The sequence below is a fragment of the Anguilla rostrata genome, chromosome 3, assembly GCF_018555375.3.
Source record: "Anguilla rostrata isolate EN2019 chromosome 3, ASM1855537v3, whole genome shotgun sequence".
NCBI classification, from domain to species: Eukaryota; Metazoa; Chordata; class Actinopteri; order Anguilliformes; family Anguillidae; genus Anguilla; species Anguilla rostrata.
Genome location: NC_057935.1, coordinates 949,493 through 974,640, shown reverse-complemented (window position 1 = coordinate 974,640; position 25,148 = coordinate 949,493). Strand labels below are relative to the sequence as shown.

The following is a 25,148-nucleotide window of genomic DNA, read 5'->3' as shown; positions in this document are numbered from 1 at the left end:
AACCGGAGATTCTTAACACATACATAAAATACTGCAAAAAAGTTTGCTTATTAAGAGGGCCAGCTGATTGTCTCACATGTGACCTGCAGGGATTTAAATATCTGTTTCAATGGTTATCCTCCAGTGGTCCCCATACAATACGGTCCAGTGACTAATTGTACAGTTGAGTTTTTAATTGAGACATTTATAAAAACAATTAGTTGATCTAACATGGGGAGAGTCAGGAAGGGAAGTGAACATGGATGGAAGTCCAAATGCTATGAAAAGCATGTCTCTGAGTCAGTGGTCCTCACTCCTGGTCATGGAGAGTTGCAGGGTCTGCTGGCTTTTGTTGTTACCCTAACCAACAAGGCAACATTTAGCCAGAGTGGCTTGAATGTATCTGAACCCCAAAATAATCCTCCTGATGAGAAGTGCTGTCCACATGCTGAGGGTTTAGGGGTCTTCCTGAGAATGTGCTCCATACTAACATTTTAAATGAAAGGCATTCTCCAGTCCAGGAATCAAATGGTCAACGTTTTCATCTGCATCCACAATAATACTTTGGATACAAAATTCATGGCCAGGTTTCAGTTAGAATTTTTTTTATTTCATGGAAATACAACATTGTTTCAGTTCCTCTGATGGACTGTTTGTTGTGTAGTTTATTTTCATCTTTTATATTCCAGAACATGATCACTCGTAACAACAATATGAACAAAACCTCACAAACAGGGCCATGACCACAATAAAGTACACCTGCCATGCTAAGATTTTAAAATGATGCTTCATTGTTTTTTTGTTTTTTTTTTTCAATTTAAATGTTCACCCCTTAAAGGAAAAATAAAGTATAATTATATTAATAAATATCAATTAAGGAACAGTGGAAAGCACTATTTAAAAACGCAAAAGCAATCAAAATTCCTTAAAACAAAAACTTGAAAGAAAATGCTAAATTAGGCCTAAGGACACATATTCAAATAAAAACTTTATAACAGAAGCTGCCATGCATTTTTGTTTTAAGACTTTTTGTTTTACTAAAAATGTTGTTTCAGTCAAATATAAAATGGAAAATAGATATAAATATATTAAATGCATGATTTGGTAACACTGAAAGTAAAGAGCCAATAACTGCAAATACTGACTTGTTTCCAGACTACCCAGCTGTTGGAGTAAGGGGCGAAAAAGCAACCAACGATTTTACTCAGATTCCCAGAGTGCTCTGTTAGTAAGAGGGGAATCGGATTGGTCTGTAATTTTCAAAGACAACAACTCAACTCCTCCCCATTTTTACGTTTTATCCAATCGGGTTACACTACTGGTTCTATTCAGGGCATTTGCTTGAGACACATATTTCAACCAATCGTGTCTGGATAAAATTCCACACATCTTTCTCTGATGGGGTTTGTCGAGAAAGGTGTAATGATGCCACTGTGTTTTGCATATCTAAATAATATAAAACTGTTTAACAGACAAACAGCATTAAGAATCTGACTTGCAAAAATAGATGACATTTCTTGTCAAAAGTAGAACCAACATAATTATGAAGATACAGATTAAATTACCAATATTATTATTTTTTTTAAAAGCAAAACCGTTACAACACTCAGTACCTCACTTTGTCAATGAAATACACAGCAGTGGTGAATGGGGGAAAATCCTCCTGTTCATTTCTGAAGCCAGAAAACTATGAAAAAGTTACAATAAATAAAAGCAAAAAAAACCCAGAGTTGTTGCTCTGGCATCTTTCATATATATATATCTCTCTCTTCAGTGGTTATGTATATGTGGATCTGATGGAGCTGGTATTTACACTGCGCTCCCCCCACAGGGTATAGGGGTCAGGGGTCACGTGCGTCAACATTACCATACCACCATCTGAGGCTGTTCTCTGTACAATACAGTGATTAAAAAATAAAATAAAATCACACAACATGTGACGCACACAATGACAGAAACCTACTGTTTCAACATCTTTTGAATCCTGACCGTTGCATTATTTTCCGTTTTGAAAGGAGCCTGTTTGAGGGCGAGTCAGGAGCGTCTGAAGCTCAGGTCCTCTGTGAGTTGTACTGACGTTACTCTGACCCAACGGGGGTGGGCTGGTGGGGAGGTGACAGGCGGCTGTCCTTCGCTTCTCTTCAAACCAAATCTTCCCGTGGTAACCATGGTAACGCATGAACATCCAGGTAGTTTAGCTGAAATGTTTTCTAGACATTCACAGCAGCTCAATCTGATAAAACGCACCTCACGGGTACATTTTTGTGTGGCTTCAAAGTGCCAAAATTTAACATTTGAAAAATTCAACAACGTCTCTTTCCAAATATAATCCCCCGGTTACTCACGAACCTGAGCTACTGCTTCTAGAAAACTTGTCACGTTTCAGCTAAACTACCTGGATGGACAGATACTACCAGGTAATTTAAAACCTACCTCATTTTCATTTTTAGGAGAACTGCCCCTTCAAAACAGAAGAGGCAGAATCCTCATCTGTAACTGTAAAATCAATGCTCTCGTCTGTTTATTTTGTCCTTTCGCTCGATTAAAAACAACAAAAAAAAAGAAAAAAAATCAGCTAATTAACAGAATTCTCTCCACCCACGGGCTGGCTGTTTGTCAGTTGACTATCTCGCATGGATGAGTTCTTTTTCAGGGATGAGTCCGGTTTTGTCCCTCTGTGAGGAGCTGGCACGCATTCTGAATGTTTATTCCCCCATTAAAGCTTTCTTAGAGGGTTAAGGGGGGGGGGGGGGTCTTTGTGTTGGTGGGGGGCCTGATTAAAGTGCCACTGGACTGATTCTGGCCTATAAGGGTCAGCTTTCAATACCCGCCAGTAAAATAAAATGGAGGATTTGTGGAGATTCTTCTCCAGGAAGTAAAGCAGGCAAAGGCAGTGGGCTTGATTATAGTTAAAAGGAGTGGCATTAAAACAATGGAACATTAAAACATATTTACAGAAAGCAGTTCTGAGGGATACAGTAGTCCACACAGTGAGATGGAACGTCATGGAAACGCAACAAAACCAAACAAACCAAAGCAGTTCTGAGCAGCTGAAGAGAAAACGTGAATCATTCCCTTCCCTCAGGGGCCTGATTCAATCTAACCCCAAAGCAACCTGTCCTCAGCTGAAACTACACACACAATAAAGCTGGGTAAAAAGAAAAAGACTGACTGATTAATGCATTGCTCTGTGGAACTCTTTGCAGTTATATTGAACAAGGCCGTATATTCATTCTGCGTTCTGCCAAATTCATTGATTTGATAATATTATAGGTTGTGGATGCTACTGTGAAATCCAGGCTGTTGATTGAGGGTAATCTCTGAGAGCATCAAGTCCTTTTTTGTTATTTTAGGATGGTTTCGAGCTGCACAAAGCAGACATTACCTTGTTCTTTTGTTTTAACAGGTGAGGAAATGTGCGACGCTTCCTCACGCTTGAGGAGGGGCGGGATGTTCCTGTTCACGCGGTTGCCGGGGTTAGCTGTGGTGGAGCCCCGCCCTTATTCTGCGTACCTGTGTAAGGACCGAGGAGCATGGATCTGCACGAGGCGGGCGGGGCTAAAACTACATTTACTCTCAGAACCAACCAGGTAATGAGTTCTGCTCTAATGGACATACAGAGCAGAGAGGTTGTGGGCGGGGCTACAGTGATGAGCCTAGGGACCTGGGACATGGGGGAAGGGGGGTTTCTCAGCAGGTAGTGGCCAGGGATTGGTGGGTTTTCAGGGGGGAGGGTTTTTCTCAGCAGGTAGTGGCCAGGGATTGGTGGGTTTTCGGGGGGGAGGGTTTTTCTCAGCAGGTAGTGGCCAGGGATTGGTGGGTTTTCGGGGGGGAGGGTTTTTCTCAGCAGGTAGTGGCCAGGGATTGGTGTATAGGAGGTTGGAAGCAGCGGACGTGCTCTACGGTGGAACTGTCCGTCTCCACTGCCTTCATGTACTTATTAAGGATGGCGAAGATCTCATTGTTCAGGATCTGGTACTTCCTGATGCGGTCGGCCATCTTCTTCAGGGGCTGTGTGGGGTGGGGGGTGAGGGGAGGTGAGGGAGAGAATGAGAGACCTGAGGTTCTGCCTCTTATACCTCCAGTACCACAGTGTACGAGTTCTGTAACATTTCACAATGTGCATTTATAATAACGGCAAAGAAGTGAATATTCATAAAATACAGACTTGTATTTGAATTGGAGGAAGGCACTACAATAAGATGTCAACATTTTTCTGTTCAAAGATTGCCATATAATTCAACTCTTAATTCCGTTTCTATAGAAATGTAAAGACATCCCATTCGTCGGAGGAGTTAAATCACTTTTTAAACTGGTGCACCAGCCTAAAAGGTAGCCAAAATTATCTAAAAAGAAACCATGTTGTTAAAAAAAAAAAAAAACAATATTTTAAAATATATATTTTTAAAAAACTTTTTCAAGAGTTTGTTAATTACGCATGTGTGAGTGTGTGTCCCCTGCGCGCGCGCGCGCGTGTGTGTGTCCCCTGTGCGCGTGCGTGTGTGTGTGTGTGTGTGTGTGTCCCCTGTGCGTGTGTATGTGGGAGCCTGTGTGTGTGTGTGTCCTCTGTGCGTGTGTGTGTGCGTGTGCGTGTGTGTGTGTGTGTCCTCCGTGCGTGCGCGTTAGGCTCAGGGTTAGCGTACGTAGCATGCTCACCACGTTCTTGATGATCTCGTCCTTGCCGTCCTGCCTCTGCACCTTGAGCAGGTGGTAGCAGAAGTCGAACAGGTCGAAGCGGCGCTGCTGGCCCAGCAGGACGATGATGGAGCAGCCGGCCCAGTTCAGCCCGTCTCCGAAACACTGCCTGTGGGGACGGGCACACACGGGTCCTCACTGCACCGCACCGCACCAGACCGAACCGCACCCGGGCGTTCTCACACCTCACATTTAACTCAAACACACTGCTGGCCTGTTAGCAGGGCGGCGGGCGCTTACTCTGCAGTGAACTCGTGGGTGCCCACGGGGATGCAGTACACAAACTGCATGGCGCTCCACAGCCGGTGGAACTCCATGCACTCGTCCACGTGCATCACGCCGTTGGTGGGCGGCGGCCCGCGCCACACGGCGTCCTGCAGGTAGCTGCGTATGCGCGTCAGGATGACCTCGAACATGGACAGGCCGCAGCACAGCCGCTCCTTCGTCAGCAGGTCCCCCTCCCGCGCGATCGCGATTTGCTGCGCGGGGAGAAACCGGCGGGAACACGCGCGGAAAGGGTTAGAACACCGCGCCGTCACCGCTGCTCACAACTGCTCACTGCTTCGCATAGCTGCTCATAACAACTCATAGCTGCTCATAACGGCTCATAACGGCTCACCGCTGCTCACAACGGCTCATAACTGCTCATAGCTGCTCATTGCTGCTCATTGCTGCTCATAACGGCTCATCTGCTTCTCATAGCTGCTCATAACGACTCATAGCTGCTCATAACTGCTCACTGCTGCTCATAGCTCCTCATAGCTGCTCATAACGGCTCACAGGGGCTCAGGGGGAAGGGCGTGGCTCACCTGTGGGGTCCCCAGCCTCTCGATCAGGGGCACCAGGTGAAGCGGGGCGTACTTCGCCTCAAGCCTCTTCATCCTCACCTCCAGACGCTCCCCCTCTACAGAGGAAAACGACAAATCAATCAATCAATAAACAGATCAATACATCAGTCAATGAGCAAAAAAAATCATCAATAAATCAAACATCAATCAACGAATCACTCCCTGAACAATAAATAAATCATTAATCGATAAATCCCTCCTGCACTTCATGTGAAACATCAGACCCCCTGCCCGGGGGGTGAATGTGTGTTTGAGGCGGTTTAGGAGGCGTGGTTACCTTTGATGTACACGCGGGGCAGAATGTTCTGGAAGGGGGCGGCGTGCAGCAAGTCACACACTTCCTCCTGGGACTGAGAGTGAGGGACAGCGGGGTGTGTTCATTTAGGGTGAACACACACGCGCTCACACACACTCACACACTTACACAAATGTGTGCTCAGACAGCAGTGGAATGAAAACAGCATAAACACACTCCTCTGGACTAGGGAAAAACAACCTTGCCAACACACATCAGCACTCTAATTCTCCGCCCCCCCCCCCCATTACATGACTGCAACACACACGCACACACACACACATGCACACGTCTGCACAGATCATCAGTGACATCACACAAACACATGCTCTGCACAGATGACTGTGTTCTGTCTTTGATTCTTGAGTTGAACGTGTTACTTCATGAACTATAAAATATAGATATAAATCTATATGGATGCAGCCAGTGGCTCTAAACCAACAGGATTAATTTAGGACAGTAAACGGAACTGATTGGCCGTGTACACCAACACTGGTTCACATTAGGTCACAGTAAAACCTTTCACACGGGGACACGAGAAGTCTTCAGCTGTCATTCCTGCACTTAACACTCAGAGGAAGGCGACAGAACCGGGACGCGTGGAACTTAGAACCTCAGCTCTCACACGGGGAACAGTGCGAGTTTGGGAACGTCACCACGGACACGACAGACAGGAAGAGGAAGTCTGATGACATCATCATGCAGCATGCGGAGTGTGTCGCAGAGAGGCACACTGGTGGAGTCGGCACAGATGCGAGGGCGGGAGAAAACGTGATGATGATGATGATGATGATGGCGAAAGCCAGGAGAAATGCGACAGGGAAGCAGACGTGCAAGACGGCGCAAGACTGCAAACAGCAGGAAAGAGATGGTGACTGTTGCCATGGAAGCCAGGGATACTGAGGAGGGAGGGAGCGGGAATCTCTCCAGGATTCGGAAAATCTCGGAAAATCCATTTACTAAAATGGAATGGTTAGAGGCGCATCATATCGTCTTTATTAAAATTTCCTCTTGATTTTTTTTTTCATGGTTTGGCACTCTGACAAGTACCCCCAGAAAAACACAGCTCAGCAGCCTAACATTCCTGTTTCCATGGCAGCCATTAAAGCTTATAATGAAACTGAATTTAAAAAAAGAACCAAGTGATAAAAGAGGAAACTGAAACCAATGTGCGATTGATGTTTTTTTTGTTTTTTTTTGCTTGCGTTACCATGGAAATGACCTAATTTTTCTTACCACCTGTAGTAGTTGCCAGCGTGTAATGAGAAATAGAGTTTGTTTCAGGAAGGATCATTACACCCCCGTACACACGCATTAACACACACACACACACACAAACACACGCATTAACACACACACACACACACACACAAACACAAACACAAACATGCGCACACATCAATAATTTCATACTACCACACAGCCAAACACAAGCATCATGGACCCATGTCCCATTCTTCATGGTTAGTAAAAATCCCCCCCCCACCTCCTCCACCCCCCACCCCCCACCCCCACACAGTCTGTCACAGCTGATTTTATTAGCTGGCGTCTGACACAAATTGCGAGTTCAAAGGATCTGAATCATTTCAGTTTCGCTTAGGGGTACAGTTCTGACCTCAATGACCACAAATGAGGAATTTACCAGTCAGACGGCTTACAGAAAACCAGCCATCACACTGCCAGCTGATAAAAACCACTTCTCACTATTTCTGTTAAACCCTGAAATGGCATGAGGTCCAACAAATATACACTATAACATGCATTTTTACATTTACATTAATTTGACATCACTGAAATAAAAAAATATTACTTCAAATATGTTCATGCAAACATTAAATGCATAAAAGACTTAAAACTAATGACAGATGCCTGCTTTCCCTTTGTGGTTCTTTAACGCTGTACTACGTGCGCTCAGTTCTAGATCTTTTCGGGACTTCTGTGCCTCTTACTTCCCAGAGGAGCCGGGGAGGGGTGGGGCCTGTCTGTACCAAGCGGCCAAAGCCGGGTGTAATGTAACAATACAGTCAAAATACAGAAGACAATCACTTTTTCCCACAAGAAAATTTACTCGCAATAGGAGTTTTTTTTCTTTGTCTAACGTCTCCCCATGTGCCGATATGCTGCAGTGTCCCTGCCCCTGCGGGACGGGGTGGGGGGGGGGGGACGGGGGGGCTCACCAAGGCCTGCTCGATCAGCAGGCAGAACAGCACGGCGTTCCCCACCTCCCTCAGACTCTGGAACACATCGGTCTTCAGCTCGGCGTACTCGATGATGTCCTTCAGCTGGTGGTGGAAGAACTCCAGGATGCCTGAGCAGGTGCAACACGTCCCTTTACATCTCTCCATCCCTCCACCTCCGTCCCTCCCAACATCTCTCTCTCCATCCCTCCACCTCCGTCCCTCCCAACATCTCTCTCTCCATCCCTCCACCTCCGTCCCTCCCAACATCTCTCTCATCCCTCCATCTCCGTCCCTCCCAACATCTCTCTCCATCCCTCCATCTCCGTCCCTCCCAACATCTCTCTCCCCCTCCATCTCTCTCTCTCCATCTCTGACTCCATCCCTCTCTCTCACTCCATCTCTCTCTCTCCATCTCTGACTCCATCCCTCTCTCACTCCATCTCTCTCCCCTCTCTCTCACCCTCTCTTCATCCTACTCTCTCCATCTCTGACTCCATCCCTCTCTCACTCAATCTCTCTTCCTCCTTCCATCACACTCTCTCCTGTCTTGCTCCCTCTCTCTATTTCTTTTTCTCTCTCTCCCTTTCTTCTGTATCTCTCTCTCTCCTAATCAGAATGATAATTATAAGGCATTACGCAGCGATGCTAACAGTACTGTGGTTTTGTGTATTCATTAGCAGGTAGAGATCACTGTTAGAGAGCCAAGCTCAGGTCAGTGTATATGGGGTTAATTTCACTCTGAAGTGCTTTTATCCACTCAGGTAATGCAGCACTGATCTCACCTGCAGAAGCTCTTATTTAAAGACCGAGAAACAGTCTTACGAACAGCTGCCCTCTCACCGGCAGATGACAGGTCTACTGAAGCTCCCTCTCACCGGCAGAGGCCAGTAACTCACCTGCGTCCCTCACGGCAATCCGCGGTACTCACGGGTGATCCGTACTGGCAGTGCGTCTGCAGATCTTGGGCATCACCTCTATGAGCGTCTTCACGTACTGCAGTATAGTGCCCTGCAGCTGGGAGAGCAGCACACGCACGGGGCGGGTTCAGCAAGAGCCCAACCGCCACAAACACAGCTCTTTAAACAGGTAGAGCAAGCGCCAAACCGCTGTTTTAAACTGCCATACAGCTGCTTTAAACAGGTACAGCCAGAGTCTGCACAAACACAGCTGATACAGATGATAGCTTGGGCTGAACTGCCCCTCCGTGTGGGCAGACCAGTAAAGCACATTTGAATGTGAATTTGAATTAGAATGTGAAGGAGGAACGCAGCAGTGAGAGTCTGTTTCTAACTGTCAGTCCCAGAGCCACAGACGCGGTGTGCAAGAAGCCGCAGATTCGGACGGACGGATCCTACCAGGCTCTTGACTATCTTCAGCAGCTCCTCCATCACCACGGCGATGCCCTGGTAACCCAGGAGACGGCAGATGGTCTTGAAGTGGGGTGGTCCCACAAAGTTCCGGTAGGAGCTGTAGATGTGTGAGTAGGCGATGTTCAGGGGCTGCGGGACACAGGGAGAGATGACATCACAAACAGAGATAATATAACCAACCGGAGATGACATCACAAACAGAGATAATATAACCAACCGGAGATGACATCACAAACAGAGATAATATAACCAACCAGAGATGACATCACAAACAGAGATAATATAACCAACCAGAGATGACATCACAAACAGAGATAATATAACCAACCGGAGATGACATCACAAACATTGATAATATCAACCAAATGACATCACAACAGAGATCATATACCACATGCATACAGAGATAATATAACCAACCGGAGATGACATCACAAACAGAGATAATATAACCAACCAGAGATGACATCACAAACAGAGATAATATAACCAACCAGAAATGACATCACAAACAGAGATAATATAAAAAATCAGAGATAATTCTGATACGCATGCATCGTATACGGGAGAGTGCTATAGCTGTGCTGTATGGCTGTGCTGCATGGCTGTGCTGTATGGCTGTGTTGCTGTAGGATTAGGGGGGTGGGGCTCGCACCTTTGACCCGTACAGGTAGTACGGCTGCACGTTGGCCGGCTTGTCCCGCTGAGGCTCCTGGGTAAAGGGAATGGCTGTCCTAACGAACCTGGAACATCGACAGTGACATCATCAGTGAGCACATCAGTGATGTCATCAGTCACATCAGCAGGTAGCATCATCTTCTGGTGACTCGGCTACATTTGGTGCAGCATTTATCAAGAGACATATAAATCAGACACACATACACACACACACACACACACGCACAAACACGCACACAGACACACACACACACACACACACACACACACGCACACCAGCTGGTGAAGCCGTTGTAACAGTAGTTTGGCACACACATTCTCTCTCTCCCTCTCTCTCTCACACACACACACACACCGGTTGGTGGAGCCGTTGTAGCAGTAGTTGGGCAGGAAGTCGAAGTTGAGCTCCCAGAAGACGTGCAGCGTGATTCGTCCGTAAGGGGCGGAGACGTTGTGATTGGCCTCGCGGAACATGGCGTCGAAGCTGTCCAGGGTCATGTGCTTCGACAGCAAGCGATGCGTCAGACGGTTAATCTCCATCAACCACTCCAGCTCCTGTGAGGGGGGGTGGGGTAGAGAGAGGGAGCAGGGTGGAGAGGGGGAGGAGGGTGGAGGAGGGGAAAGGAGAGAGGGAGCAGGGTGGAGGAGGAGAGAGGGGGAGAGGAGAGAGGGAGCAGGGAGGAAGAGGAGAGAGGGAGCAGGGTGGAGGAGGAGAGAGGAGAGAGGGAGCAGGGTGGAGGAGGAGAGAGGGGGAGAGGAGAGGGAGCAGGGTGGAGGAGGAGAGAGGGGGAGAGGAGAGAGGAAGCAGGGTGGAAGAGGAGAGAGGAGAAAGGGAGCAGGGTGGAGGAGGGTAAAGGAGAGGGGGAGGGGAGAGGAGAGCGCTGGTCTTAGAGATGAAGCTCAGTTAAACGTGTGAAGCCCACAGCTGTGGGTGTGAAGCGGACGCTGCTCTCTGCTCCCTCACCACTATGGAGGTGAGGTCCTCGCTCTCGAAGCGGCTGATGGCCTGGTCCAGGGACTTGTACATGGCAGCGGAGATCCTCTGGGTGATCAGGCGGTTCAGGTCGATGGAGCGGCCCAGGAGCTGCGGACAGGCGGGGGGGTCGGGGGGGGCTGGGTCAGAACCGGCCGGTGTCTCACGCCAGGGCGGTTAGCGGGGTGTGAGCGTAAGGCCGCCTCACCTGCACATGCCTCTGCTTCAGCAGCGTCTCGTAGCGGTTCGAGGGGGGGTAGGGGATGATCACGCCGTAGTTCTTACACTCCGCCCGGAAGCGCTTGTCCAGGAGGACGCTGGGAACAGAGACGCAGATGCGCGGTGAGGCTTTTACCCAATCAGATGCGCGGTGAGGCTTTTACCCAATCAGACGCTGGCTCTCCCCGTGCGCCCCCTGCGTAGAGCGCTAAGCTCCGCCCACAGCGACACAGCACTGAAAACAGCGTTCGCTCGCCTACCTGCCCGCCATCGCCTTGTAGTACGCAAATATCTGATCCGCCAACTTGTAGACAAACTGGTCAAAACACAGATTCACCTGAAATAAAGGAAGAAACTGTTATTTTAGAGCTGGTAAAGTAGTTACAAACTATTAACCTTAGGGTTTAGTGTATTGTTACAGTACAGGACCAAGAGTTATAGTTTACAGTTTATGAAATATTAAATTCAGCAGCAAACGAGGAGCTTTCAGTGAAAAGAATGGATCTGCCCATGCGAGCTCACCTCTGCTTCAATCTCATCGTACAGAAACTGCTTCTTGAACTTGGTCAGGGCGTAGTAGCCGCTGTCGTTGTACAGATCCAGCGGGTACAACACGTACCTGGAGGGAGGAGAGGAGACGGCTCACGCTAAGGCTTTACTCTACGCTACATTCACTGAGCAGGCACGCTTATCCAGGGCAAACTACAAGGCAAGAAGCACGACTGCTTATTCTGCTAAATTACAAATATTTAACTAACTATGCTAATTCTCTATGCCAGCCTAGAACCACAGTACTAATATATGTATGTTATATGTATAGATAAGACTGACATGCAGGCAGGCAGCAGAGATAGTATTACTGGCACAGAGATGTCAGCGTTGAGAGCACAGGAAGTGGCTGCTCTGCAGGGAGTGCTGCACAGGGCTTACTCCATCATGGAGGGCTCCTTGGTCTCCAGGATGTGGTCGGTGAGGATCCAGGGCATGGACATCTCGATGGGGAACTGGATCCTGCGGCCCATGGTCAGCTCCAGGAAGAACTCGCGGAACCAGAGCTGGGAGAGGTCACAGCACTGCTGCAGGGCCTCTGCAGAGACACAGAGACACACACACGGGTGAGCAAGCACACATACACACACATACACACACACACACACACGAGAGCACATATGCATACACACACACACGCACACATACACACACAGGCACAAGCACACGCACGCATGCACAATACACACATACACATACGGATGCATGCACGCGCGCACACACACAGTTTCAGTGAAATAACCCAGCAACACACACTGTTCAACCACACAGACTCAAACTTCAGAATAAATGTTCAGTGCTCTGGCAGAGCAGTTTTACTGATATAGATCTAATCCCTACTGGACTCTGAACACTGATACTGAACGCTTCCTCTGCTGTGCTTTTTGGCGTTTAGCCGCAGGCGTCTCACCGCTGAAGTTGAGCAGGTGGGTGAAGAAGAAGGACTGCTTGTGGAAGTCCTCGATGGCCAGCACGATGGGCCCGTCCAGGCTGCTGCGCAGCGTCTTTTTGGACCCGCTCTTATCGGCGATCAGCGACTCCAGCATGGTGCGCACCATGTACAGCTGGGGGGGGGGAGGGGGCACAGGTCAGCACACGGCCTTATTTAGGGTTAGGTTGGGTTGGGGTTGGGTAAGAGTTGGGGTTGGGTTGGTCTTGGGGTAGGGGTAGTGTTGGGGTTGTGGTTGGGTTGGGTAAGAGTTGGGGTTGGGCTTGGGGTAAGGGTAGTGCTGGGGTTGGGGTTGGGGTCAGGGTTGGTTAGGAGTTTGAGTAAGGATTTGGGCTAGGGTTAGGGTCGGGGTTAGAGGTGGGGTTGGGTTGGGTTGGGGTCAGGGTTGGGTTAGGAGTTTGAGTAAGGATTTGGGTTGGGTTGATCGGGGTTGGGCTAGAGTTGGGGTTGGGTTGGGTTGGGGTCAGGGTTGGGTTAGGAGTGTGAGTAAGGATTTGGGTTGGGTTGATCGGGGCAGCTGACCTGTGTGCTGGACGGCCCCACGGCTCGACGGGGCACTTTGATGTCGAACCCGCCCTTGGGGTCCTTCTCCCCTCTCAGGCAGGGGTCGTTGGGGGGCTCCCGCGCCCCCTCCCAGTCACAGATGGTCTTTCGGATGGCCTGCAGGACGCTGTCAGGGGGCACAGGGAGCACAGGGGGCACAGGGTTCTCATTACTGAGGAACACTTCATATTTCATATTCCGGTACATGATTTACTGAGGAAAGGAAGACAATATGAAAACTATATTTATAATAACAGCCTTATCTAGCGCTTTTCAGAATACGGGGCTCAAAGCGGTTTTCAAAACAATAGAAAAAAGAGGATAAAATAAACCAAAGTAACTCATGAAGGTAAAATGAGACCAACAAAACATGGACAGCATTGAGAGAGGCCAAACTAAAAAAAAAGAAGGTTTTTAAAACTGTTTAAAGTCACTTTAGATTCCGCTGTTTGCCCTCGCCCCTCTCGCCCCCCTCCAATCCCCCCCCCAACCTGATGAGCACGTTCTTCTTCTTGCCCCCACCCCCCCCTACCTGATGAGCACGTTCTTCTTCTTGCGCACGGCCTGCCTCAGAGGCTCACGCAGGGTCATCTGGGCGAAGTCCTGCAGCGCGGCGTAGATGGTGTTGCGGATGGCCTGGTTGAAGACGCTCTCCATGCGTCCCATCAGCACCTGCAGCCCTTTGATCATGGCCATCACCTCCACCAGCGCAAACTTCTCCTCGCTCGTGTAGTTGTAGCGCGTGGCGCGCTCGTACTCCTCCGCCGTCCCGGGACAGTCCTTATTACAGAACTTATCTGTGGGGTGCACCAGCTTCCACGAGTACTGCAGGGGCGAGGGGGTGGGGGGTGGGGAGAGGCAGAGAGGGAGAAAGAGAGAGAGAGAGGGAGAGAGGGAGGGAGAGGTTAACTTGTTTCCATAGCGAGCGGCAGTGCTGTCTCTGATACTGAGACCACAGGTAGGCAGAGTCCAGACAGACAGACGGACGGACACTCACCACCTCCATGACGTGCGTACAGGCGGACAGACAGACAGACGGACAGATGGACGGACACTCACCACCTCCATGACAGACAGACAGACGGACGGACACTCACCACCTCCATGACAGACAGACAGACGGACGGACACTCACCACCTCCATGACAGACAGACAGACGGACGGACACTCACCACCTCCATGACAGACAGACAGACGGACGGACACTCACCACCTCCATGACGTGCGTGCTCCACTTGGAGAGCAGCTGCAGGCCGCGCAGCGCCAGGTCGAACAGCTCCCTGTACTCCTCGTCAGACTTCTGGCTGTCCAGGCCGGAGCCCGTCACCACCTCGCTGTTGCTATAGCGAGCCAGCTCTGAGATGAAGCGGATGTGGTCCTCCCGGATCTGCACCATCTGCTCACACAGGTTATACTGCGGGCTGATGCTGCTCTGCGTGCAGGTCCACCTGGGGGCGGGGCCAGGGGGCGGGGCCAGGGAAGGGGGCGGGGCACGGGGGCGGAACATGGTATTAATACATTTTACAAGGCCGTCATTGTTTTTGTAAGGTTTTTGGGCCAGTTGATGTAAATTATGTTGATTTATTTTTTAGATCCTGATAAAAGCAGAATATTATTAATATTAGATTATTTTGTTGTAATGAAAGCAGAACATTATCTGTGCACTGACTTGGACTTGTTCTCCTCGTAGTGGGTGCTGGTCTCTATGTAGCGGGAAAGCTCGATCTGCATGTCCCCAAACAGGGGCACCACCTGGAGCTGCAGGGGGGGAACAGGGCAGGGCAGGTCACCCAAACAGGAAGAGGAAGGAGCTCCAGCGGGCCAATGAGAAGGTAATAACTGGGTCATGTGACTGTATTAGCTCAGAACGCCCACCTTAAAGAACTTATCGATCTTCCCCAGGTTTATCCTCTTCTTGGCGTCGAGCTTGTAGATGTTGCTGACGTTACCATCCATCAGGTACAGCCCAAATCCCATCACCTAGGAGATGATACACAGGTGACACAGTCACAGTTAGAGAGCAGGTGACACAGTCACAGTTAGCAGGTGAGAGAGTCACAGTTAGAGAGCAGATGAAACAGTCACAGTTAGCAGGTGAGACAGTCACAGTTAGAGAGTAGGTGAGACAGTCACAGTCAAGAGAGTGCAGGCAGACAGACAGCAGATGCAAACTAACCTTGAGCAGCATGTGCTTCTCGCTGGGGGTCAGGTACATCTTGTTCTCATAGTAGTCCACGCTGATGTTAACAATATCAGCCAGAAGTTCCTCATAACCTGGAATCACCTCCAGCTGTTGGTGCAGACACTGCAGGACGCACACACACACACACACACACACACACACAATATTACTGTGATATTACCGTCATGGGTCATAGACACACCCTCACAGCATACAAGGTTCAGCAGACAAACACAAACACACAAAACTGAAAAATACACAATGCACCTGATAATGGGGATTGCAGCTTACCTGAGTGATCCTGTTGTGATTGGCCAGGAACATGGAGAGGTTTTGGGACTCCTGGATAGACTGCGGGTCGGCCATCTTCCTGAGGAACTGGGCCGCCCTGCGGAGGAGAGCCGGAGAGAAGAGGACGGTGTAAGGGAGGTCATCGCCGCTGATCAGGAGGTATGAGTTCTGAGGCGCAGGCACGCGCGCGCGCGTGTGTGTGTGTGTGTGGCGGCGGGTCGTACCGCTTGTAGGCGGAGTGGTCGTTCTTCACGCTGCACTTCATGTTCTTGAGCTCGTCCAGCACGGCGAACATGTTGATGAACTTCCCCAGGGTCAGCAGGTACGCCTCCGACACGAAGTCCTTCCTCCGCTCCGCGTGACACAGCCGCTTGACCTCGCTGCAGAAGCGCTCGATGGCCTTCCGCTGGGGGGGGGGGACAGATTTACCCTCCAACATCTACATTCAGACCTTTACCAAACTGTCCTCCAGAGCGAATCATATAAGCACACACACACATGGGCTTAGCCCAGCTCATGATCAGGGTCACAGCCAGGAACAGTGTCAATATGTAACGAAACATGACATAACATAGCATAGCACAGCATAACATAACACAACATAATGATGAGTACAGGCCATTCAGCCCAACAATGCTCGTCATCTTCCCACCACTAAAGGGTACCTGCTCACTGTTTCCCTACAAACTAGGTAGTATCTAACCCCTCCCACCGCTCACCTGGAAGTACATGAACTTCATCAGCTTGGTCACCTCGGGCTCCAGCACCTCCACGGTCTTCTCATAGATCTCCACCCGGTTGGGCTGCTCGTTGCACTTCACCTGAGAGACACAAGGGGGCACTGTTCAGTGAGCCCAGCTCAACTGGGACCCCACATCTGGGCCTAAGCACGCCCTCAGAAGGACCGGAGCAACAAGCCCAATTATCATTAGTCCAAAACTAACAAAAAATAGCTCTTTGGCTATACTGTTTTGATTACAAGATGGGTATTTATGCAAGCAAATCAACAGACAATGAAGCGTCTTTTAAAGTTTGCTTTATTAATAGTGTCTTTATTAAACAGCTGTCAGGTGTATGACAGTCGCTTGGGCTTGAGCAGTGAAAGGGTGGGAATCAGATGAAATCCCACGTTTGCCTTCTCTGACTCGTCAGCGCTAGGAGCACGTTAGCTGCTAACGCTCATTTCAATACATGCAGAACGGCCGCCCTTCTGAGTGACAGCAGCTGCTCCGGGTTAATATTTCACACTCCCTTCTAAATATACATTTGACCCTGAAGTCACAGGCTGAAGTGAAGACCTTTTTTTCCTCAATGATTCCTCCTTATTTTACGAATTGTTCTGGTTAAGAACTAGGTTTGTGTTTGGGGACGATGAGAATTGCAGTTCAAATATGCAGTGAAACTACAGCTGTAGTACAGACATACTAATAGAAGAGGAACTTGTGGTCATTGATCAAATAGGTGATAAAACTGCACAGACAACACCCTAATCGTGGAGACCACAAGCAAGCCAACAGTAAAAATACATTACTGCATCAACTTGTGTGTGTGTGCGCATGTGTGTGTGTGTGTGTGTGTGTCTTCGTGAGTGTGTGTGTGTGTGTGTGTGTACCTGAGGGATCGCTCGAGAGCAGCTCCTCCAGGTGTAGAGCATAACGGCATACTCATGCCCCTCCTCCAGCATCTCATTCTAGAGAGAAAAAGAGGGAGAAAGAGGGAAGGAGGGAGAGAGAGAGGGAGCGAAGAAAGGAGGGGTGGAGAGAAAGAGAGTGAGAGAGACAGAGAGAGAGAGAGGGAGGGGAAGTAAGTAACACATTTTGGGTAGCATCTAGACACTATGCTGCACAGTTGTCTAAATTCCACTCACAGGTAATTTTCCGTGTTGTTAAAGCTGAATATTACCTCGGGCATCTGTATATTCTGGCAGACCAACAACCCATAATGTCATAGATATAAACTTTCACAGCTACAGTCTATCACTGGTATAAATTTTACAGCTATAATCTGTCACAGATATAAACTTTCACAGTTATAATATTTCACAGGTATAAACTTTCACAGACAATCTGTCACATACATTTTCACAGCCTTAATCTGTTTGATATAATCTTTCACAGCAATAATCTGTCGAGCATAAAGCCTTTCACAGTTATAATCTGTCACAGATATACCAATGATCTTTCACAGCTATAACTTTCACAGGTATAATCTGTCACAGGTTGATCTAAAACACTGCAAAATACGTAAACAGAAGTGTGCATACATTCACATTCTCATACTGGAAAAGGTTGCGGCCAAACCTGTCTGTTTAAGCACTGGGGAAGAGCGCACACAGCACTGGAACCAGCAGATTCACTGCTCTTACAGTTCAGCCGTTCAGCAGAGTGACTAACTGCCTGTTACAGTCCGCTAACACGGCTGGATATTCACTGAAGGTAGCGCACCTCGCTCAGGAGTATAACAGCTGTGCCACGCCTGGGACTCGAACCCACAGCCACGCAGCTGTATCCCCAGATCCCCCGAATGTTCTGCTCCACTGCCAGCCCTATTCAATGCACCTCTAAATAAAATGCAAACCCCACACCCAGAGGAACACAAGGCGCTCTTTGTCGGGGTGTTTTTCTGGGCTGGTGCCCCTGTTTCACCCCGGCTAGTCGCCCCCCAGGACCAGCGACGGGGGGATTGATGGGAGTTTTGGGGTAACCGGCTCTTTGTACAGAAATGAAGGGCTCTTCATCCTGGTCCACTTCTTTAGTCTTTCCCCCTCTCTCTCTCTTTCACTCTCCTCTCTCCCTGCCTTTTTCACACACTCACTCTCTCCCTCTCTCCCTCGCTCCCACCCCCTCCCCCCCCCAACCCCCCGTTCCCCTCACCATGCTGGAGTGGACAGTCGCCTGCTCGATGTAGCGGGCGATTCCTGTGACGAAGGCGTTCCTGTCCTCAAAGTTGGTGTCAAAGTTGGCCTGTGGATAAAAAGCAGCGGCTTTTAAAATCCGGCAGACGGCAGGACTGCGTTCGGCAAACTGGCTCAAACACACGGAGACCGCGCTGTTCTGTGTGACCGAGCGGTCAGCGTCAGGTCACAGGCACACCTGTACACACCTGTACACACCTGTCTGAGCGCCTGCCTGGTGCATACTAGGGGCGGGGTGTGAGCAGGATTTGGGGGGGGCTGTACCTGGTACATAATGGAGGAGGGGGGCGGTTCGATGCAGGGCTGCTGGTCTGGGAGGGGCAGCTCCTCCAGCAGGTCCACGTTGGACAGCGCATCCTCGAGGGTCACGTGGGTCGTCATGGCGATACGGGTTCACTCACACCACAGCTAAGTCTGAGAGGAGAGAGAGAAATGCAAAATGAACACACACAGACCTGCACGCACGCACGCACGCACACACACACACACACACACACACTCTAGCCCCTCTTGCTGCCCCTCAGAGACGGCGATTAAGGACCCAGTACGGGTGAAGGCGCTGTGCTCAGCTCACACACCTGTGAGCGGAATTACCTCCCCAGGGGGGAGGCTGTGACATGTCGGCACGGCAACCATCAAGCTCACTTCCTCTTTCCACAGAGCTGCTTCCTGTCTGTGCGCCTACCCTTTGTGCTCTGACGGAATCACACCTTCACTCCGTCATCTCAGCAGCACACAATCGCACAAATGCAAGTCTGACTCGCAAATGCTTCCCCTTTTGAGCGGAAATGGCAGGAGACACAACACCTTTGGTTCCTGTTGGCTGTTGGCCCAAAGGAGGAAGTGACACCAGTATAACAGGGGTGCCCTTATTCTTTTTAGGAAGAGCAAATTCCTTCTAACCACATATGTTCAGAAAATAAAGAAATAGAAGACTTGTTTCCGGCCTATACATTAATTTATTATGTGAGAAGTGTCTGCGACTGTTATTACACTGATTTAGTTTGTGCCTTGTTCAAAGGGAACGGTTAAAATACACATGCACATACCCACACCCACGCACACACACACACACACACACACATGCACACACACACACTCACTCATACCCACACCCACGCACACACACACACACACACATACATGCACACACACACACTCACTCATACCCACACCCACGCACATGTGCGCACTCACACACAGGCACACAAACACACACACACACACTCACTCATACCCACACCCACGCACATGTGCGCACACACACACACACTCACTCATACCCACACCCACGCACATGTGCGCACTCACACACACACACACACACGCACACACACACACACACAGGGACACACACACACACATACACGCACACACACACACTCACTCATACCCACACCCACGCACATGTGCGCACTCACACACACACACACACACACCACACACACACACACACGGGGACACACACACACACATACACGCACACACACACACTCACTCATACCCACACCCACGTACGTGCGCACTCACACACAGGCACACAAACACACACACACACACACACACACACGGGGACACACACACACAGGCACGCACACTCACACACAGGCACACAAACACACACACACACACACACACACGGACACACACACACACACATACACGCACACACACACACGGGGACACACACACACACACTCACTCATACCCACACCCACGCACATGTGCGCACTCACACACAGGCACACAAACACACACACACACACACGTTCAGTAACACACACACACACACATACACGCACACACACACACTCACTCATACCCACACCCACGCACATGTGCGCACTCACACACACACACACACACACACGGGACACACACACACACATACACGCACACACACACACTCACTCATACCCACACCCACGCGCATGTGCGCACTCACACACAGGCACACACACGCACACGCACACACACACACACACACACAGGCACGCACACGCACACGCACACTAAGGCAGAAATACTTTGATCAGGAGGCAGAAACTGCACTCCGGGTGGCACACAGCAGTCACTGTGACACTGTCTTTCTGCAAAAACACCAGCAGCTTTGAACCTGCAATCCCCACCCCCACCCCCCCGAGTGAGTTCCTCGCCTGGTCATGCCAGATATCACATGGTGTGTCTGCCAGCGTCCCGTCCCCCCCCAGGTCTGACAGAGCGGGGTTGGCGAGGCTTAAAATCGGCTTAATTTACCAGCTGAAGAGCAGCGAGAGAGACAGACTCTGAGCTTACAGTCAGACCCCACAGACCAGCTTAAGAAGCGAGAGACACAGACTCTCAGCTTACAGTCAGACCCCACAGACCAGCTTAAGAGCAGCGAGAGACACAGACTCTCATCTTACAGTCAGACCCCACAGACCAGCTGAAAAGCAGCGAGAGACACAGACTCTCATCTTACAGTCAGACCCCACAGACCAGCAGCGAGAGACACAGACTCTCATCTTACAGTCAGACCCCACAGACCAGCAGCGAGAGACACAGACTCTCATCTTACAGTCAGACCCCACAGACCAGCAGCGAGAGACACAGACTCTCATCTTACAGTCAGACCCCACAGACCAGCAGCGAGAGACACAGACTCTCATCTTACAGTCAGACCCCACAGACCAGCAGCGAGAGACACAGACTCTCATCTTACAGTCAGACCCCACAGACCAGCCTAAGAGCAGCAAGAGACACAGACTCTCATCTTACAGGCAGACCCCACAGACCAGCCTAAGAGCAGCGAGAGACACAGGCCCCTCCCCCAGTCAGACCTCACAGACTAGCCTAAGAGCAGCGAGAGACACAGGCCCCTCCCCCAGTCAGACCCCACAGGCCCCTCCCCCAGTCAGACCCCACAGGCCCCTCCCCCAGTCAGACCCCACAGGCCCCTCCCCCAGGCAGACCCCACAGGCCCCTCCCCCAGTCAGACCCCACAGGCCCCTCCCCCAGTCAGACCCCACAGGCCCCTCCCCCAGACAGACCCCACAGGCCCCTCCCCCAGTCAGACCCCACAGGCCCCTCCCCCAGGCAGACCCCACGGGGCCCGTGAGAGGCTGACTTTTGAGGACGGGAGACACCTGGTCCCCGGCTCGTAAATATTTTTTCATTTCCTGCTTCTCTTAATGTTCTGCTCAGACAGAGACAGCCCCCCCCCACCCTTTACTGCTGACTGGCCTGATCAGCACAGTCTCTGTGTCGCTGTGAGGGGCTTCACTGTGATGGCGACAGTTTGCACCACAATTCTGCAACTCCGGATTTACACACCAACCGTCAGATACGATGAGGTCACCACGAAGACACTTTGCTGCGAAACAGTCTGAGTCAACAGGCTGAACTGCTTTCGCTCTCCGTATCTATATATGTCCTTACGTATCTACATATGTCCTTACGTATCTATATCTGTCCTTATGTATGTACCGTTCTGTCTGTCTGTCTGTCTCTCTCTCACTCTCTTTCTCCATCTCACTCTCAGAAAGGTTTAAAAGTAGATATGAAGTTAATACAAACCCTTTCCCACATACTCACCTGTACCCTTATCTTTCTGCCCCTCCCTGTCTCTCTCTCTCTCTCTCTGGTGTCTTTTTTTATTTATTTGTGTACTTAATTATTTATTATATATTTTTTTTCTTCTTTTCTTTTTAATTGAGTGTTTTGGTTTCTTCGTTTTTTATTTTTCTTTTTTGTTTATCTTTTTTTGGTTTCTTTTTTTCTTGCAGTGAATGTTTTGGTTTTCTTGTTGGTGCCTGGGGTTTTGTGCAGGTCATGGGGTTGGGGTTTCTTTGTCTTGAAAAAATGGCTTTTGAGGTCTTGTGAAGGCTGGTGGAATGGTGAATAAAGCAGACCTTAAAAGTCAAAGTCAAAAAGTCTCTCTCTCCTCTCTCTCTCTCTCTCTCTCTCAATTCAATTCAAAATGCTTAATTGGCAGGACAAGATACAACTTATGTTGCCAAAGCACTGAAAAGAACATATAAAGAACATACACCATTGAACACATAAACATATACATGGACATGCAGTTTACAGACATATAGGCTTACCCAAATAGGCTCACTGGTTGTCCCTCTGTTTATGGCAAGCTGTGATATAATTTGCCGCTAGTCTGATGCATTTTTGTGTTCTCCTAATAAATAGGGGAGTTTTTGGTGGCCATTTAGAGTTTCAAATTCAGGGCATATTTTTGTGAATTTCTGGTAGAAATTTTCTCTTATGTCCAGGTATTTTCCACATGTTGTGAGAAACTGTAGCTCTGTCTCCACCACTCCTTGACTGCAGTGGGAGCACAGTCTGTCCTCTCTGGGCAGCCAGGTCTGCCTGTGTCGGCCTTTTTCGATGGCCAGGCTGTGCTCACTGAGTTTGTACATTGTCAAGGTTTTTCTCTGTTTGCTATCTGTCACCATGGTCAGGTAGTCAGCCGTGGTGTACATTCTGTTTAGGGCCAAATAGCAATTGAGTTTATTTTGAGTTTTTGTCATTTCTTTCCAATAGGTTAAATATTTTTCTTTTTGTTTCATTATAGCCTAATTGTTTTTGGTCGAATTCTCTGAGCTAGGAGGATGTCACTGTCCTGGGACTGACTATCATTAGTGGTGTTAGGATTTTCTTCAGTGAGTCCCAGGACCAGTTGACTGAGGGGACTCTTCTTTATATTCATCTCTCTCTCTCTCTCTCTCTCTCTCTCATCAATAAACCATGGCCGAAAGCTCAGACAGCCCAAAACCGTAAATATAACCCTCAGGGAAATTAAAGATATTGAAATATTTTAAAATATAATCAATAATAAAATTTAAAAAAAAAAACATTAACAAGACCAGGTTAAAACCTAGTATATGGCTGGACCGAACCAGCCGACGTCACAGACATGCGCGGTGTAATTTCATCACTTACTCACTCACTCACTCAGTCAGTCAGTCAGTCAGTCACTCACTCAGTCAGTCACAGACATGCGCGGTGTAACTTTATCACTCACTCACTCACTCACTCACTCACTCAGTCAGTCACAGACATGCGCGGTGTAACTTCATCACTCACTCACTCACTCACTCAGTCAGTCAGTCAGTCAGTCAGTCACTCACTCAGTCAGTCACAGACATGCGCGGTGTAACTTTATCACTTACTCACTCACTCACTCAGTCAGTCAGTCAGTCAGTCAGTCACTCACTCAGTCAGTCACAGACATGCGCGGTGTAACTTTATCACTCACTCACTCACTCACTCAGTCAGTCAGTCACAGACATGCGCGGTGTAACTTCATCACTTACTCACTCACTCACTCAGTCAGTCAGGCAGTCACTCAGTCAGTCACAGACATGCGCGTGACTTATCACACACCACTCCTCACTCGTCAGTCAGCACAGACATGCAGGGTAACTTATCACTCACTCACCATCGTCATCAGTCATCAGTCATCAGTCAGTAACATCGCTGTGTAACTTATCACCACTCGTCATCATCAGTACTCACTCAGTCAGCAGTCAATCACAGACATCGTTGTAGGTGCCATTTGCGTCGCCAAAATATATGCAAATATACTAATTATGCTGTTTTCAGATAAACAGCTGTGAAATACACTTATCACTATATTTTCAAAGCAGTCCACATATTTACAATTTATTGCAAAATAATCCATTTTCATTAGGGATGCTACTTAATGAATAGCAGTCTTACAGCTCCAGAGAGCTCAGAGTCAATGTGCAGTGCTACACTGTCAGAAGGATGTTCCTATAGGCCAATGTCTTTGATTGACGGCACACAGAAGCTCCTCCCATCACAGGATTCAGCGTTGCTCACCCTCCCGACAGCCACAGGAAACTCCTAACGCATCGCCATGCCGACATGGGCAGGCGCCTCGGATAATGTTTCAAGCCTGGGAAACTTCCAGAAGCATCCGATCCCCTCCAAGACTCAGCGGACAATGCCCCTGCCAATCAGCAGAGATGCAGACATGGGGGGGTGGGGTGACAGAACAGCAGTTCCTGATCCGCGTCCCCGCGACGCGCCGTGTAAACAGACAGACCCCGCGGGCCTTGGGAACAGCGTTTATCAGGGGGGTTGGGGGCACAGATGCGTGTGGGGGGGGGAGACAGACGTGGGGGGCATGGGGGGTGTGTGGGGGGGGGCATGTGGGGGGAGGAGGGGTGTGTGGGGGGGAGGGGGTGTGGGGTGGGAGGAGTGTGGGGGGGGTGTGTGGGGGGAGGGGGTGTGTGGGGGGGAGGGGTGTGTGGGGGAGGGGTGTGTGGGGGGGAGGGGTGTGGGGGGAGGGGCATTGGGGGTGTGTGGGGGGAGGGGTGTGTGAGGCGGGAGGCGTGTGGGGGGAGGGGCGTGTGGGGAGGTGTGGGGTGAGGGGTGTGTGGGGAGGGGTGTGTGTGAGGCGGGGAGGGGATGTGTGGGGGGCGGAGGGGGCATGTGGGGGTCCTGAGTAAACTTTCCCACAGCGG

The 25,148-nt window shown here is 49.6% G+C and overlaps 1 protein-coding gene and 1 long non-coding RNA gene across 2 annotated transcripts in view; one reads left to right on the top strand and one right to left on the bottom strand.

Annotated features, from left to right (window-relative positions):
- Nucleotides 1–567: 567 nt before the first annotated feature.
- Nucleotides 568–25,148, bottom strand: part of cyfip2 (cytoplasmic FMR1 interacting protein 2) — a 28,059-nt gene continuing 3,478 nt past the window's right edge. Inside the window, 28 exon segments of the mRNA XM_064325277.1 lie at nucleotides 568–3,990; nucleotides 4,636–4,783; nucleotides 4,915–5,153; nucleotides 5,484–5,578; nucleotides 5,800–5,872; nucleotides 7,995–8,125; nucleotides 8,894–9,011; nucleotides 9,353–9,496; nucleotides 10,023–10,110; nucleotides 10,401–10,600; nucleotides 11,010–11,129; nucleotides 11,227–11,335; nucleotides 11,498–11,574; nucleotides 11,760–11,856; nucleotides 12,168–12,324; nucleotides 12,697–12,850; nucleotides 13,258–13,405; nucleotides 13,811–14,103; nucleotides 14,490–14,727; nucleotides 14,949–15,037; nucleotides 15,155–15,259; nucleotides 15,456–15,584; nucleotides 15,753–15,849; nucleotides 15,977–16,158; nucleotides 16,472–16,573; nucleotides 17,365–17,442; nucleotides 18,626–18,715; nucleotides 18,931–19,080. Of these exon segments, the coding sequence (XP_064181347.1) occupies nucleotides 3,823–3,990; nucleotides 4,636–4,783; nucleotides 4,915–5,153; nucleotides 5,484–5,578; nucleotides 5,800–5,872; nucleotides 7,995–8,125; nucleotides 8,894–9,011; nucleotides 9,353–9,496; nucleotides 10,023–10,110; nucleotides 10,401–10,600; nucleotides 11,010–11,129; nucleotides 11,227–11,335; nucleotides 11,498–11,574; nucleotides 11,760–11,856; nucleotides 12,168–12,324; nucleotides 12,697–12,850; nucleotides 13,258–13,405; nucleotides 13,811–14,103; nucleotides 14,490–14,727; nucleotides 14,949–15,037; nucleotides 15,155–15,259; nucleotides 15,456–15,584; nucleotides 15,753–15,849; nucleotides 15,977–16,158; nucleotides 16,472–16,573; nucleotides 17,365–17,442; nucleotides 18,626–18,715; nucleotides 18,931–19,047 (3,786 nt within the window). The 5' untranslated portion in view covers nucleotides 19,048–19,080 and the 3' untranslated portion in view covers nucleotides 568–3,822.
- Nucleotides 3,430–4,741, top strand: LOC135249757 (uncharacterized). The gene is made up of 3 exons (XR_010328767.1): nucleotides 3,430–3,569; nucleotides 4,244–4,311; nucleotides 4,606–4,741. It is a non-coding gene; the product is annotated as an uncharacterized LOC135249757 (long non-coding RNA).